The sequence below is a fragment of the Alosa pseudoharengus genome, unplaced genomic scaffold (genome assembly GCF_046254945.1).
Source record: "Alosa pseudoharengus isolate Yale_2024_CS ecotype anadromous, Long Island Sound unplaced genomic scaffold, YU_APseudo_1.1 YU_APseudo_1.1_scf_12, whole genome shotgun sequence".
Lineage (NCBI taxonomy): Eukaryota > Metazoa > Chordata > Actinopteri > Clupeiformes > Clupeidae > Alosa > Alosa pseudoharengus.
In genome coordinates this window covers 7,094,368-7,108,929 of record NW_027468587.1, presented here as the reverse complement: position 1 = coordinate 7,108,929, position 14,562 = coordinate 7,094,368, and the positions used below count along the sequence as shown (strand labels likewise).

The following is a 14,562-nucleotide window of genomic DNA, read 5'->3' as shown; positions in this document are numbered from 1 at the left end:
ACTGACTCTAGCTTTATAACAAGCTTGATATTGCACACAGCTGTCAGGTGTGTGGTAAATGTAACTGGTTTTCTGACCTGTGGACCTTGTCCCTTCTGTTTCCCAACTCCTTTCATGGGATGTGGTATCTAGGCCATTGGCTCCACCATTATTAAGGATTAGCATTCATGTCATTGGGTGCCATTTTCTTATCTTTACATAAGATGTTTTACTTCATTTGGACTTCAACTCTGATGTGAATGACCCAAATGTGCCACAGTGGACTTTAATTTCACTTTTGAACACTTGGAGTGGCATTTCCAGGTGTAACATGCAGGTTGATTTGTGGGCAAAAGAGCAGACATTTTTTTTAAAGCTACATTGGGTAATTATTTATTTTGAGTTGATTCTTAGCAAAAACCCATTTTTCTTTCAAAAATATGTGCTCATTCATGTGTAATTACTTCCACCAACAAATCAAAGTATTCTCGTAAGCGTAGAATCTGCCATTCAGGATATATACGACCAAGTCGCCCATATGGCCGCAGCCATGTTTCGGCCTCCATCTTTTGAATACATTAGCCAAAGAGGGAGGGCAAATGATGATCTCTGACTCTTCGTATGGTGATAGAAGACCACCACGTTAGCGTTATCTTAAACTACATCTTGTACAATATCGTCGAATATCGTTAGCACTGATAATTTGCTCCCTGAATATAAGCCAAAATAATAAATCCATAACGACATTATTCCTCTTGCATGAAGTATATGAACTATAGTTTCACAGACTAAATTACTAAATGCAATTTACAATTATTTTTCTAAAATAACCTCATTACGAGAAGGAATACTCAATAAAGTAGTGTATGACATCTTTATTTTACTCAGGACAAACACACACACACACAGACTCCTGATGATATCCTTCTCATCCATTCCTGGTTAACAAATCCACAGTTATATACATGCACACAGTTTGTAATACTATATTGGTTTGCAATGCTAGAAAGAAATCGCTTGCATTTAGCACATTTTGTTTACATCTGTAATTATTGCGCTGCAGAGTGAGACTGGCGGTGTATTTTTTTTCTCTCTATGTAACTCATACATCAGGTGAAATCAGCATGTCTACAGGATTGCAGAGAGTTGGGGTTCGAAGTAATGGGAGAGCAGCTTTTACTCGTCGGCAGGCAGCACAGCGTCCAGCACGGGCTTGATGCCGCTGATGGCGTGGTCCAGGTAGGTGCCGATGTATGGGCGCAGGTACTCTCCGTACACTCCCAGGGCACCAGAGCGGGCTCTGTCAACAGCTGGGCCGAGCTCACCTGCCATGCCACTGGAGGAGAGAGAGAAAGATCGAGCCAACATTAGGTGAGGTCACACACACACACACCATGGTCCTATTGGAAACGTGTAGGTCTGCTGTGTGTGTATTTTTTCTATGGAAGTGAAAAACAACAAAATAGACAAAAAAAATATTATAGCGATGAATAAACCTAAATGAAATTCAAACTGAGCTGAACAATTGTGAGTAAGGGTGTGGTCACAATAGGCAAGTCGGTGAAGGTATTTCTTAGTGGCTTGCAATAAAATAAACAAGTGACAAACAGTACATTTACCAGACACTGTTGTCCAAAGTGACTTACATATGTCAACTATATTACAAGGGATTACATTATCTCCGGAGCAACTTCGGGTTAAGTGTATTGCTGTAAGGTACAACGGTGGAATTCAGAAATGTAACCCTTAACTTTCAGGCTACTGCACACTAGCCCATCTCCTAAACCACTACACTCCCCACCCATGGTGGTAGCTTATTTAGTGATGACTGGACACATATTCCATTAGGCTTATCTACATTTTGAGTGGGAATCCCTTTATCTCAATTCTAGGCTCTATGAGTGCAGGAGAGTTATGTAAAAAAGCGGGACATTGTGTTGATGTCACAAGACTCACGTAATGACTTTGACGGCGTTCTGCATTTTGGGATCGGCCTGCAGGGACTCGATGTACTCCTTGATCATGGAGGCCTGGGGGTTGCCCTCGGCGATGGGGCCCGCGGCACCCTGGGCTTTCTTGTAGGCGTTCAGCAGGCGTTTGTAGAAGGTGGCCTTCATCTCCTCATACTTGTCTACCAGCTCCTTGTCAGGCTCAGGGGCGCACAGGCACATGGACACTGGGGGGTAGGAAGGAGTGAGAGAGAGAAAGATGGATGAAGAGGGGAAATGGGAAAGAGAAGAGAGAGAGAGAAGAGAGAAAATACTTTTAATAAGCAACTAGTTCACCAATAAAGAGTTAATTCACAAATCTTTCAACAAAGAATAAACTCTCATATGCACAAATGTAATTTGCTGCACTAGTATTGATAATAACTAGCAGGGAAGTAGGTAGAGGATTCACAAATGTGTTCGTAATGGTGTCGGAATGCGTTAATCTGAGTTTGTGATGCTGCCTAAAAGTAGATGAAAGCTCATGGATGGGTGGTTGAGAGTTTGTTGAACTTTGAGGCCAGATAACCTTAGCTAAGTAAAGGTCAGACTCTGTGTGCTTCTGTATTTGAGTCTACCAGGACAAAGTTTTGTTAGTGATGCAAAGAAAGCTTTGCCCAGGAGTATCAAATATAGTGCAACCACACTGATCAGACTTGGTTCACAGGACACAGCAAAAGGATCATAGAACTATAATTACAGAATGCCTAAGTATTACCATTTTGAAACTTCCCTGCAAAAACTAGTCAATGCATGAGATGCATTAAAAAATTGCAGGTCAAATAGTGGGCATGATTTAAGCATTAATTTGCCATCTGCCATCTTTGTACTCATTTAGTAATGAGGGATAACTATGCATGTCATGCAGGCTTACCTTGGAGTGCCACAATAAGGGCCAACACCAGTTTCGCAGACATGTCTAAAAGAGGAAAAAACAGACACCAAACAAAACAAATTTCTGGTTCATGCATAAAATATAACACAGGATTTGGCATAACAAAATCATGAACAGAATGCGTCTACTGCAGACTACATATATACTGCAAGGAATCTAAGTAAATGTGCAAACAGCATTTCCCATTTTAAAATAATATGGGTAAGTCATGTTTTAAAGACCCCATGAAGCCTTAGAAAGTCGACAGGCACTGAAGACCATTTCGAACTAACAGAAAGTGATGCACGTAAAGCTAAAGATCTATGCAGAGTCTAAATGTATAACCGAGCGGTACAGCTGTGCAGTAAGTGTACAGTACCTCCTTCTCTTTGGCTCTGAAGGTCCTGGAAGTGAACGTTTGAGGGCAGGGAGTGAACTGACAGCTTCTGAGTCCTGCTGAAGCCACAGTTATACTGTCGGCTAACGGCCCTGTCTGCTTGTCCAATCCAATGTCATCTGAGGACCTCTCACACACACACACACACTCATACACACAAACACACACACACACACACACTCTGAGAATTGATGACCTCTGTATTCCTATAAGTGAAACTCTCTGGCAGTCTCACCCCCCACCACCCCTTTCTCTCTCCCCTTTCCATTTTTTGTCTCTTACACACACACACACACACACATTCACACACAGGCGCACGTGTGCGTGCACACACACACACACACACCAGATGCACAAGCAGCTGATGAACCCACTGTTCCTATGGGACAAACACTAACAGGCCGGTTTACTTTCACAAAGTCCATTTCGCCCACGGCATGAACTTACACCAGTCAAGCTAACAGCCCTGTGCAAATATACAGCTGTTACAGCTATCATGAACATGGTAATCACAGGGTGACAGAATTTTATCAATCACTCATTAGCTCTGTAGCCAAAAGCTAGTACTGCTAGTATTGCACAGCTGTACTATATATCCAATCACTCAATTCAGATTCATGATGACTAATTTCTGTTGTGTGTTTTATTTGAATTGCTTAAAGGACAATGCCACTGCAAAATGAACATAGGGGTTAATAACACATGTGTACCGAGTTTGACCGTTCTCTGGGATATGTTTTCATGCTAATCGAATGTGACCAGTTTTATAGCAACCCGCTAATTAGCTTATAACGCTAGTCTTAGGGGCACAGAGTAAATTAAAAGCATCCAGTCATAGAACCTGCATATATTTGGTCACATGTCGCATGACTCAATCCATTTCTTTATAACCAGTGTTGCTCAAATCTCATCTTTTACATACATTTGATCCTTGTTTTCATCCACATACTTCTCCAGTTCTGCCTCTTCCTCTCTATATCCATCTTCCTCTCTCATCCTCCTCTTCACCCTCCTCTTCCTCTCCCAATCCCTCTTCCTCTCTCATTCCCTCTTCATCCTCCTCTTCCTCTCTATATCAATCTTCCTCTCTCATCCTCCTCTTCATCCTCCTCTTTCTCTCTCCCTTCCCCTCTACAGGATTCCCCTCTTATCCTCCTCTTCCTCTCATTATCTCTCATCCCCCTCTTCCTCTCCCTATCCCTCATCCTCCTCTTTCTCTCTCCCTTCCCCTCTACAGGATTCCCCTCTTATCCTCCTCTTATCCTCCTCCAAGTGCTTCGTCTTATTTGGCTGTTTTTTGGAGTTTTGACATATTGAGCCAAATTCTGCAAAAAGTGTGTGAGCAATAGACATACACGTTAAGTGTCTTCACACCTGACAGTGTGTTTAATCAGTTGGTTCATGGGTAGCCTGGGTTTTCCCATGCTGCCTTACGCGCGCAATTTTATTCACGCTGCTAGGCAGCCTGGATTCTATGGACTTCGTTTTCACCTCAACGAAGGAACCAATCACAGAACGGAGGAGGACAGCAAGACGATGACGACACACCGAAGCCGTTATGAGCTATGTACAGACGCATTTGATAGACATTCGTAGCGCCCAATAAACGGCTCTGGTCATTCGTAAACCACGTTTCAAATACGAGAAAATTAATGTCTAGTTCCCAGACCCCATCTCAATGAGATGAGGTCTGACGTTAGCCAGGCTAGTTCATGGGTGTGGTTTTTTGGAAAATTGAAATTGCAAAGTTGTGACATTTTTGTCTCTAAAGTAGAAAAATGTGTTTAGTGGTTTGCTAACTGTGGAATACTTTTGAATTTAGTGTTAAAGCAATAAAAAACACCTGTGTATGGGAAGCATACAGTAAACGTGTATTTATAATATTGTATAGGAGAATTGCATTTGCTGCATATTGCATTTAAGCACCCAGTTGTCAGCTTGCTCTGAATTTTAGCCAGACAATGGCTGTTTCATTCATGCACAGAGACAGGCTATTGAATGGTATGATGTTTGTACAAAGGTTCATGGATCTAGGCCGATGAACAGACTGATAGACTCACTGAACCTTTGCCTCTGGAGCATGGAACATGCCTGTTCAGCAATCTTTGGAGTCAGGCCATTTTTATTTGAGTTCACCCTCTCTCTCTCCTCTCTCTTTTCACCCCCCTCTCTGTTTTGTCTCTCTCTTTCACTCTCTTCCTTTTCTATGTCATGTTCTTTACTTGCTGACTTATCATTCCCTCATTGGTTCCCTATCACCCTCTATTGTGTATCATACACCATAGTTTGCATTCATTCAGGGAAGAACCATAAAAATGTCCAATTTTTACTTGCATGTGGTCAAACATTGTTCATTTACTGTAATACTTATGATTAATTTCTACTCAACTCTACTAAATGTTTGAATCCACATCAAAGGCAAACACATACATATAGTACGACAGAGTAAGGGCAGGCTGCACTGGGTGCACATCTGAAGCATTCCATTCACGCAGTAAATGCTGCACCAATAAGCTTCCACAACAATTAATGGAACTGGCTACACTAGACGTGAGAGCGCCGCACACATTCAAAACATTAGACTAATCTTCTTAAACTATTTTTTATGCCTCGTGAATGGAAGGCTTCAGTTGCGTCCGACCTATCGGGTGTCTCTTGTGTGTCTCCTTCTGGTTCAACTTAGTGTTGTAGCTTCTCACAAACTACAAGCTCTGAAATGAGTTGTGTTCCACTGATATCCCAATCCCAAAAATATTGTTATGTGTCCTGCATTGCAGTTGTGGGGAGTAACTGAAAAAGTGTGTTGTATTGATGAGGTAAAATGAATACAATGCATTGTCACACACTGAATACCATTTATTTAATGTTATTATGCTGTTGGACTAAGGGCAAAACGATAAGTTGAATTGATAATCTGTCATTTGGCGACCTAGTCACGCATACAGTGAGTCTCTAGGATTCCACCAAATTAGTCTAGTCATGGCTAGTCTAGTTGTAGCTTTAGCCAGGAAAGGAGGTCTTTAGATGGTGCCCAACCTTCATCTAATGTTTTGACGGACTCAAGCAGTTAATTAAATCTCTTCATTAATCCTTAAAGTATACATTCAGAAGAAAAATCCCCTCATGGCCTTAAAATAGCTTAAACATAATTCCTCATATTCTTCCTCATGTCTGGAAATGGGATCTCTCTAGTCCCACCCCTTCTCTACACACTGTTCATCTGCTACTGGCTGTGGACACGTTAGCTTGCTTGCCTGCATCTTTATGAAGAATTGTCCAACCCCAGTACACAAGAGTAGTTCTGTACACTTGTGACACACTAATGGACTGATGCCTGAATTTGCCCACTAAGGCTGTTATCAGTCAAAACGTAGATCCAAAGTGGAAATCCTCAACCATGATATTGACTGTTTATTTCGCTCATGATATAGTGCCTATAAAAAGTATTCACCCCCCCCCCCCCCCATTTCCAATTTGTTCATATTTTTTGCTTTTATGAATGAATTTTATAATTAGGCCTTTTTTACAATAATTTTCAAAAATCCCCTCTTTAATGTGAAAGTGAAAGCAGATTTCTACAAAGTAAAACTAATTAAAAAATATATAATGCAAAATAAATGATTGCATAAATATTCACCCCCTTCAAGTTAGCATTGAGTAGATGCACCTTTGGTCGCAATTAAAGTGTGGAGTCTGCGTGGATAGGTCTCAATTAGGCTTGCACATCTGGATACTGCAATGTTACTCCAATTATTTTGCAAAACTGCTCAAGCTCTGCCAGGTTGGAAGAGGATCGGGTGTGAACACCCCTTTTTAAAGGTAAACTATGCAGTGTTGGCAATTTCCTTACTGTTTTCTCGGTTTTTGCTTCTTTTTCGCTGGCTCTGTCATGACGAATGTCTGAGAAACTCCATCGCTACCTTTTTCAAGCAATTTGTTACACTCGTTATACTTCCTGACACTGAGGCCGTCGGCCTGCCGGCCCACAGTTGCAAGGGTGGTTTTTCCGCTCACAGGCGCTAGGGGGAAGCGAGACGGCCACCATTCAACCCGAAAAAAGTCATGAAACAACTTGCATATTAAGCTAAAAAACTTGCATAGTGTACCTTTAAGTACAGCCACAGATTTTCTATACACTCTTAAAACGAATATATTGAAAACAACACAAGCTGCGTTGTTTCGAACACATCTCTGTGTCCAGATAGGGTCTGGGCTTTGACTTGGTCATTCCAAAACATTGACCTTGTTGTCTTTAAACCATTTCTGTGTTTTTGCTGTAGCTTCTCTTGCAGACTGAATCAGATTGTCCTCCAGGATTTCCATATATTTTGCTGAATTCATTTTTACTTTTACCTTTACAAGCCTTCCAGGGCCTGCTGTCGAGAAATATCTTCACAATATGATTCTACCACCACCACGCTTTAAATTAGGGATGGTGCGTTTTTAGTGATGTGCAGTGTTTGGTGTCTGCCAAAAATAGCCTCTAGTCTGATGGCCAAAAAGCTCAATTTTGGTCTCATCAGACAAACGAACCTTCTTCCATTTGACTTTGGAGTCTCCCACATGTCTATGGGTGACCTTTAGATTTTAGCTTTCCCACTCACCCATAGCCATGGCCTACTGGTTAGTGCTTCGGACTTGTGACCAGAAGGTTGCCGGTTCGAACCCCGACCAGTAGGCACGGCTGAAGTGCCCTTGAGCAAGGCACCTAACCCCTCACTGCTCCCCGAGCGCCGCTGTTGTTGCAGGCAGCTCACTGCGCCGGGATTTGTGTGCTTCACCTCACTGTGTGTTTACTGTGTGCTGAGTGTGTTTCACTAATTCAAGGATTGGGATAAATGCAGAGACCAAATTTCCCTCTCGGGATCAAAAGAGTATTTATACTTATATACTAGAGCTTTGACTGGTGAAGTATTCGGGCAAAAACTGCTGTATGCATAGTTTCTCCCATCTCAGCTGCTGAAGCTTTTAACTTCTTTAAGGTTGTCACATGCAGGTGCCTCGGTGGCCTCCCCCACCATTATTCTTCTTGAATAGCCAATCAGTTTGTGACAGCCTGTTCTAGGCAGATTTGCACATTAGCCATATTCCTTACATTCCTTAATGATGTATTTCACTGTACTCAGGGGATGTTCAGTGACATGAACATTTTTTGTATCCATTCCCTCACTTATGCTTGTCAATAACCTTTTCTTTGAGTTGTTTGGAGTGTTCTTTTGTCTTCATGGTGGAATTATAGCCAGGAATACTGATTGACCAGTGACTGGACCTACTAGACGGTGGTGTCTTTTTTTTTCTAGGCCTATACTATACACATTCCCTGAACTCAGGCGATCTCCATTTCACTAACTGTGAGACTATTAGCACCAATTGGCTGGACCGCTGTTAATTTAGGTCAGTCGCTTATTAATGCAGTCACTTATATTGCATTATATATTTTTAATTAATTAACATTACTTTGTAGAAATGTGCTTTCACTTTCATTAAAGAGGGGATTTGTGTTCATTATTGTTATGGCCAAATTAAATTGACAAAGAGTCCATTTATTAAAACAGTAAAAGGGGAAATGTAAGGTGGGTGAACACTTTTTATAGGCACTGTATGCTAACAAATAGCAGGTAGCAAATAGCAGACATCTTACAAACATGTCAACAAAGTTAAAAACTTGATTTTCACAGGAGGTAGTCCTTAACCATGACTCTCTCTGGTAGGTGAATCAAGAGTGATGGCCATCTCGCTGCCCCTCTCATCCTGCCTTCCAACTCATCGTGCCCCTTTGGCCCCTTGCACCCACCCTAGATAGCAGATTCCACACAGACTGTGCGGGATGTCCCTGGAAGCTGTCCTCTCAGGGGGAAAATATAAACACTTCTGTCACTCTTTGTCTTTACAGCCAGTGTCCAGGTGCTTGTATTTTGTAGAGTTTCTCAGTAAGAAGAACATGTGGAATGGTCAAACCTCCACAACTTCCACGTCATGGTCATGGTTAATCTCTCTACACTGCAAAAACTGCTTATCTAATAAAATCTAACCAAGTGTTATTAATCTTATATCAAGATAAAAAAAAACTAGTTGGTATTGTTTTTAGTATAAAGACACTTACCTAGCACTTTCTAATGAACTCATTTGACTTAAAATAAGTCAAACTTTTCTTAAATTAAGACATCTCATCCTGAAAACAAGCAAATTTGTCTGCCAGTGCGTTAAGCAAATTTGTCCTAAAAACAAGCAAATTTGTCTGCCAGTGCATTGAGCAAATTTGTCTTGATAAGACTCCTTAAAATAAGTCAAAGTCTTCTTAAATTAAGTCAAAATGATCTTTCGAGAGAGCACTAGGTAAGTCTTTTCATACTAAAAACAATACCAAATAGATTTTTTGATCTTAATATAAGATTATCAACACTTGGTTAGATTTCATTTTTTGCAGTGTATAGGATTTGACTTGTCCAGAGGCCTTGTCGTTCAGTATAAGGTGTTCCAGTTATGCCCCTCGTCTTGAGTAAACACTCTGCTTGTTATATCAGTGTGATTGCATGCACACACACACACACACACATACATACACACACACACACACACACACACACACAAACACAGACACACACACATAAACAAATACAGATTTATGTGTGGGTGTGTGTGTGTATGTTTGTGCCATGTTGTGATCTAAACAGCACTGGCAAATCATTCACACACACACACACACACACACAGTCTTGTTTTTAATCAACATATTTATTATTCCCATTGCAGTCCCACTTCGCCACATCAAATCACAAGCTTAATATTATGTGAAGGCCACAGATTAATTCTATGCAAGATGATGGATAACAACGGATACAACAAAACCGTGTAGCAGAAGAGCTGATGACTTTGGGCCAGTGGGCATGAGATCTAGCTAGCCTGTCCATGGCACTCTGGCCTTGACTCTGCTCCAGACTGAGGTGTAGTTGAACGAGGGCCAGGTGAGGTAAGGGTCCACTCGCTCCTTCACATGGTCATCATAGTACATTGTAGCTATGCCCCACATCAGCTCGCCAACGTTCTTCACATTCTCTACGGCTGACCTGCAGGAAATGAAGAATGCACAGAAATATCTAACACCATGTATGTGAATGAACATACATAATCAACATGTATGATAGACACAAACTACATACTGTCTTCATCCGATAAATATATATATATATATATATACATACAAGCAATAGGGATTTTTTCAGTTCACATGCACACACACAATCACTCACTCACACACACATACAAACACACACACACACAAACACACACAGAGAGACAGCGTACCGGTATGCCTCTTTAGTGCGTTGTATAACTCCTGGAGTTGGGAGACCAGGAGGGGTCGATTCCATCAGTGTACATGCTGTGACCCGCAGGAGGAAGGACACATGCAAAAGTATATATAACAAAAAAAAAACAAAGAAAAGTGTACCGAATTTGACAACTTTGTGTCACAAACTCCAGGCTGCCTTCAATACATTTCTGTTAGAGATATATGGTGAATTTATGAAAATGTGACCAACAGAATTCCACAGAACAAGCACTTACCTGGCAACATGCAGATGAGGGCAAGCAATGCCAACTTATTTAACATGATTCCTAAAAAAAATCTACTTTTTTCTTTAGATATATTTGATCCTAATCGCCGATGTAGACAATTTCATTTATCAGCTGAGAGGAATTCAGAGCTTCATATCTCCATGTGCACTTTTTCACGCCAGTCTGCCAGGATGATTTTGCGATGACTGGTAGGACAGGATAAAGTTTGATTTGGCTCAACGATTGGGTCGTGAACCAAGTGGGTGAAAGGTTTTGATTCTGTTGATGGTCAATCAGAAACTCAGAGAAGGAAAATATCAGTCGAATTTCAAGAAAGAATTTCATTCAGAGAGAGATATGTGTTCATGAGTGTGTTGGGTCATTTCTTATTCAAAATATGTTGTGTACAAATATCCGAAACACAAAATGTCAATTTTTGTTCCTGACAAGAATTGAACAGGTTATGCTTAAAATTTTAGCGCATCGTTTTTCTTTAATACAAGACAACCAGTCTGCGCATCTCTGATAAGAATCTTTGACAGCAAAATATAGAGCTATGTTAAAATGCCAAGACAGCGCAGCTGTCACCACATGTGTGGAGTAATGTCCTTGCTTCTCTTTGTTATTTTTGGCACACATCCTGCTATCATCCTCCATATTGTCTGGAAAGGGGGAGAAGTCTTTACCACAGGGCAGACTCAGCTGATTCCAACCAAACAGATTTGCACAGAACATTCAAAGAGAATAAAATCTCATTATTCATTTATTTTTCTCTTTCTGTCATAAATTACCTATTTGTGCATGTTAACAGATTACAACTTCTATACTCTTCAAGGTCAGCCAAAAAAGCATATTTTTATGTCAATTGTTTTTCCTCAGTGGGGACCTCAAATATGGTAGGATAGCAAAACACATATTTTATGAGTTTCCATACAGTGGTAATGTTCTCTAATGTTCTCTAATGTTCTCTAATGTTCTCTAATGTTCTCTAATGTTCCCACTATTGGACTTGCAAGAACAAATAAAGTTTTGTGTGCCTTTGTCACACCACACATCCAGGAGAGGGGTGGGAGAAAATCTACCCAATCACACCCCTGAATGAAACTATTCTGCATTTCAATCTATAGTTCCAAGTAGAACAGTGCAGTGATCATTAACAGAAGATAAACAATCACTGCAGCCAGCTGTTGTGAAAGACAAAAACTGTGTCACGTTGGCAGTTTGTTATTGACGTTCACCATTCAATTAAATGATGCAACCATGAATAAATCACATCAAATCCTATCAAATCCATTTACCAACACAAATGTATAAGGGATTTAATCCCATAAAATATGTGCTTGGCATCAGTCTTTTTTATCTCAATATCTTAATCAGAGAACATTTAATAAAAGGTTACTGTATTTGCACTTATCTGCAGGTATTATACAACCTTACAGCATTTACTGCTAACTAAATTACTACTTTATCACAACAGTATATTTGTTTTTGTCCTTGTGTTTTACATGGCCCTATATGCCTCACCACATATTTAAGGATTGTTATTTTGGATATCACAGTATGACAATGTATTAATTCAGTGTGACAATATATTGATTCAAAAAATCATATTTTCAATATTTCAAATGGACAAGAGAGGGACAGACATCAATGTCAAATTATATTCACATTTTATTGTTTTCAACAGCTTTAAAAAACATTTGCATAATTAGGCATTGTACTTTAAAAGTGACTGTGTGCATTCAATCCATTGAGTAAAAAACACTATGGATTAGCACAGAAACGCTACATTTTGTAACAAGATTGTTTTATGTTTGGCATGGTGGCAAATGGTTAAAGATGTCCATCTTGCACAGGGGGTCAGATAATCTTGCGGTCCAAAGCAGAGCAGCTGAGAAACGTTTTTTTGTATGGGGTAGGCCCTTAGTTCTGATTGGGGAAGGTCTCTTCCATTTTCGCCTTGATCTTCTCAAACTGCTCAGTGAAGAAGCTCCTTTTGGCAAACACACAAAAAGCAGTGTTGAGACATGTTCTTTTTTTTGTGATTTACACGTTCTATTTTGACTATGAAATGTAAACATTATGCAGTATGTTTCTTATATAAGCAGGAAAGATATTAAAGTCCTGTAGGGAGGTCCCAGGCTATTTACTAAGACAACGAAAGCTACAGATAAAAACGTCCAACATGCTATAGTACCTAGGCTACAGAAGCCTGCACTACTGTATACAAGACTGTCAGGCTACGCATACGGGTTGAGACCAGGTGGTTGGCTTACTTGGTCTTGGTGGCAAATTCGCTGGTCTGGAACTGCTCCAGGGCGGTTTTGGTCTTCTCAGCAATGTCGTCCGTCAGAGTCTGTATCTGCTGCTGGAACTGGGTAAAGCGCTGCTCGATCGTTGCTTCAGCCTCCTGGGCATCTGTGTGTGCGATAACATAATGTTGACCAGAGAGAAAGACTTGATGTGAAATCATGAGCTGTGTCTATAGAATTGTAGACGTATGCGCAAATATTTACTCAAATAATGATGCATAAGATTTATTTTTATTTCATTCATTTATTTTTAGAATAGGCTAACAAGGTGAAAACGAACACAGTTATGGGCAGAAACAGTTAGCTTACCAGAGTGTGCAGCCAGCACAAGGACCAGCACGGAAATGGCGACAAGCAGTCTCATTTTTAGATTTGGCTGCAAACAGAGAACAAATGAAACATGTATTTTATTTACGATTCAGTTGACTCCATGCCTGATGTCTTTAGAGGAATGTCAAACCAAATTTTGACTTGTTGCTTAATAATGTATTTTGTCAAGTCTTCACTGCAATTAAACACATAGCTACACTGCCTCCATCAGCACCTGCTCAGTTGGACAGCTCCCCCAATTGAGACACGGCATTCACAATATGCTAATTAGTTAAGACAGAGAAGATGAATTAAAAAAAAAAGTAATGACAGGCCAACGACTAGAGACAAGAATAAGCCTAAAATATTCATAATTATGTCACAATATGTCAGCAACAACAGACTAGAAACATTCAAAAGTGTTTTATAATAACAGACTTCCATGAAAAACACGGCAGGCTGATGCAACACTAATCGCAATTTATTTTTCTGGAGAAAAATATATTCTAAACAAGCAATAGCCTACCCATTATTCTGATGACGCCTTAACTTGCCACACATAATTGTTGACAATTGTTTAAATATGTAATATTTAAACTATGCCTTATTTCGTCAGGATAGTCACTATAAATAAAAATATAGCCCTATTTTGTAGATCTGCATCAAATCATATTTGTCATAATAGGCTGTAACCTATCGAAAATCGCAGCTAAATAACGGGTAAATCCTTGTCTCACCTGTTGTTCCTCAGAGCGCTGACCGGAGAGACTGAATTCTGGGAGTGAAGACTGCCTGTTTGGCCTGTCCCTAAATACTTCTCTGACACGCTGACGCAACCATTGACAACACCTCTGACCTATAGAGACATCGACTTCCTATCAAAACGATTCATGTACATGTTTATTTCACTTTGAAAAATGCGTGACTCGACCAGAGTCTGTCAGGTCTTGTTTTAACCTCAGGGAAATTACTCTCTGTTTTCATTTTCAACGGCAAGCGGCTCAAGAGTTTCCATTTCAGTATTTCTTTTTTAAGAAACCCGATTTCATTTTAAATACACACAAGCTAAGCTAAGTAGGGCATGATAACACGGTTCCTTCAGACAGCAATCACAGATAACCCCATGTGTCAGTTTTTCGATTTTGT

General features: G+C 40.3%; 3 protein-coding genes across 3 annotated transcripts; all 3 read right to left on the bottom strand.

Annotated features, from left to right (window-relative positions):
• Positions 1–839: 839 nt before the first annotated feature.
• apoa2 (apolipoprotein A-II) lies at positions 840–3,040 on the bottom strand. Its single transcript, XM_076279937.1, has 3 exons — positions 2,842–3,040; positions 1,936–2,155; positions 840–1,315 (listed from the first exon to the last, which is right to left on the bottom strand). The coding sequence occupies exons 1-3, from the start codon at positions 2,960–2,962 to the stop codon at positions 1,156–1,158; spliced, it is 501 nt and encodes a 166-aa protein (XP_076136052.1). The 5' UTR covers positions 2,963–3,040; the 3' UTR covers positions 840–1,155.
• Positions 3,041–9,986: 6,946 nt separating this feature from the next.
• On the bottom strand, positions 9,987–10,964 carry apoc4 (apolipoprotein C-IV). Its single transcript, XM_076279940.1, has 3 exons — positions 10,805–10,964; positions 10,544–10,619; positions 9,987–10,305 (listed from the first exon to the last, which is right to left on the bottom strand). Exons 1-3 carry the CDS (start codon positions 10,848–10,850, stop codon positions 10,137–10,139), a joined length of 291 nt encoding a protein of 96 aa, XP_076136055.1. The 5' UTR covers positions 10,851–10,964; the 3' UTR covers positions 9,987–10,136.
• A 1,484-nt stretch (positions 10,965–12,448) lies between these two features.
• On the bottom strand, positions 12,449–14,261 carry apoc1 (apolipoprotein C-I). Its single transcript, XM_076279941.1, has 4 exons — positions 14,154–14,261; positions 13,417–13,483; positions 13,072–13,213; positions 12,449–12,788 (listed from the first exon to the last, which is right to left on the bottom strand). Exons 2-4 carry the CDS (start codon positions 13,469–13,471, stop codon positions 12,719–12,721), a joined length of 267 nt encoding a protein of 88 aa, XP_076136056.1. The 5' UTR covers positions 13,472–13,483; positions 14,154–14,261; the 3' UTR covers positions 12,449–12,718.
• Positions 14,262–14,562: the final 301 nt, after the last annotated feature.

Coding starts and splice junctions, on each gene's coding strand:
- apoa2 (XM_076279937.1), bottom strand. CDS start 2,962: ATGCCAAATCCTGTGTTATATTTTATGCATGAACCAGAAATTTGTTTT. Junction 2,156..2,841: donor CCTTATTGTGGCACTCCAAG/GTAAGCCTGCAT, acceptor CCTACCCCCCAG/TGTCCATGTGCCTGTGCGCC. Junction 1,316..1,935: donor AACGCCGTCAAAGTCATTAC/GTGAGTCTTGTG, acceptor TCTCTCCTCCAG/TGGCATGGCAGGTGAGCTCG.
- apoc4 (XM_076279940.1), bottom strand. CDS start 10,850: ATGTTAAATAAGTTGGCATTGCTTGCCCTCATCTGCATGTTGCCAG. Junction 10,620..10,804: donor CCTCATCTGCATGTTGCCAG/GTAAGTGCTTGT, acceptor TGCGGGTCACAG/CATGTACACTGATGGAATCG. Junction 10,306..10,543: donor CGCACTAAAGAGGCATACCG/GTACGCTGTCTC, acceptor CATTTCCTGCAG/GTCAGCCGTAGAGAATGTGA.
- apoc1 (XM_076279941.1), bottom strand. CDS start 13,471: ATGAGACTGCTTGTCGCCATTTCCGTGCTGGTCCTTGTGCTGGCTGCA. Junction 13,214..13,416: donor TGTGCTGGCTGCACACTCTG/GTAAGCTAACTG, acceptor TCGCACACACAG/ATGCCCAGGAGGCTGAAGCA. Junction 12,789..13,071: donor GAATTTGCCACCAAGACCAA/GTAAGCCAACCA, acceptor GTTTGCCAAAAG/GAGCTTCTTCACTGAGCAGT.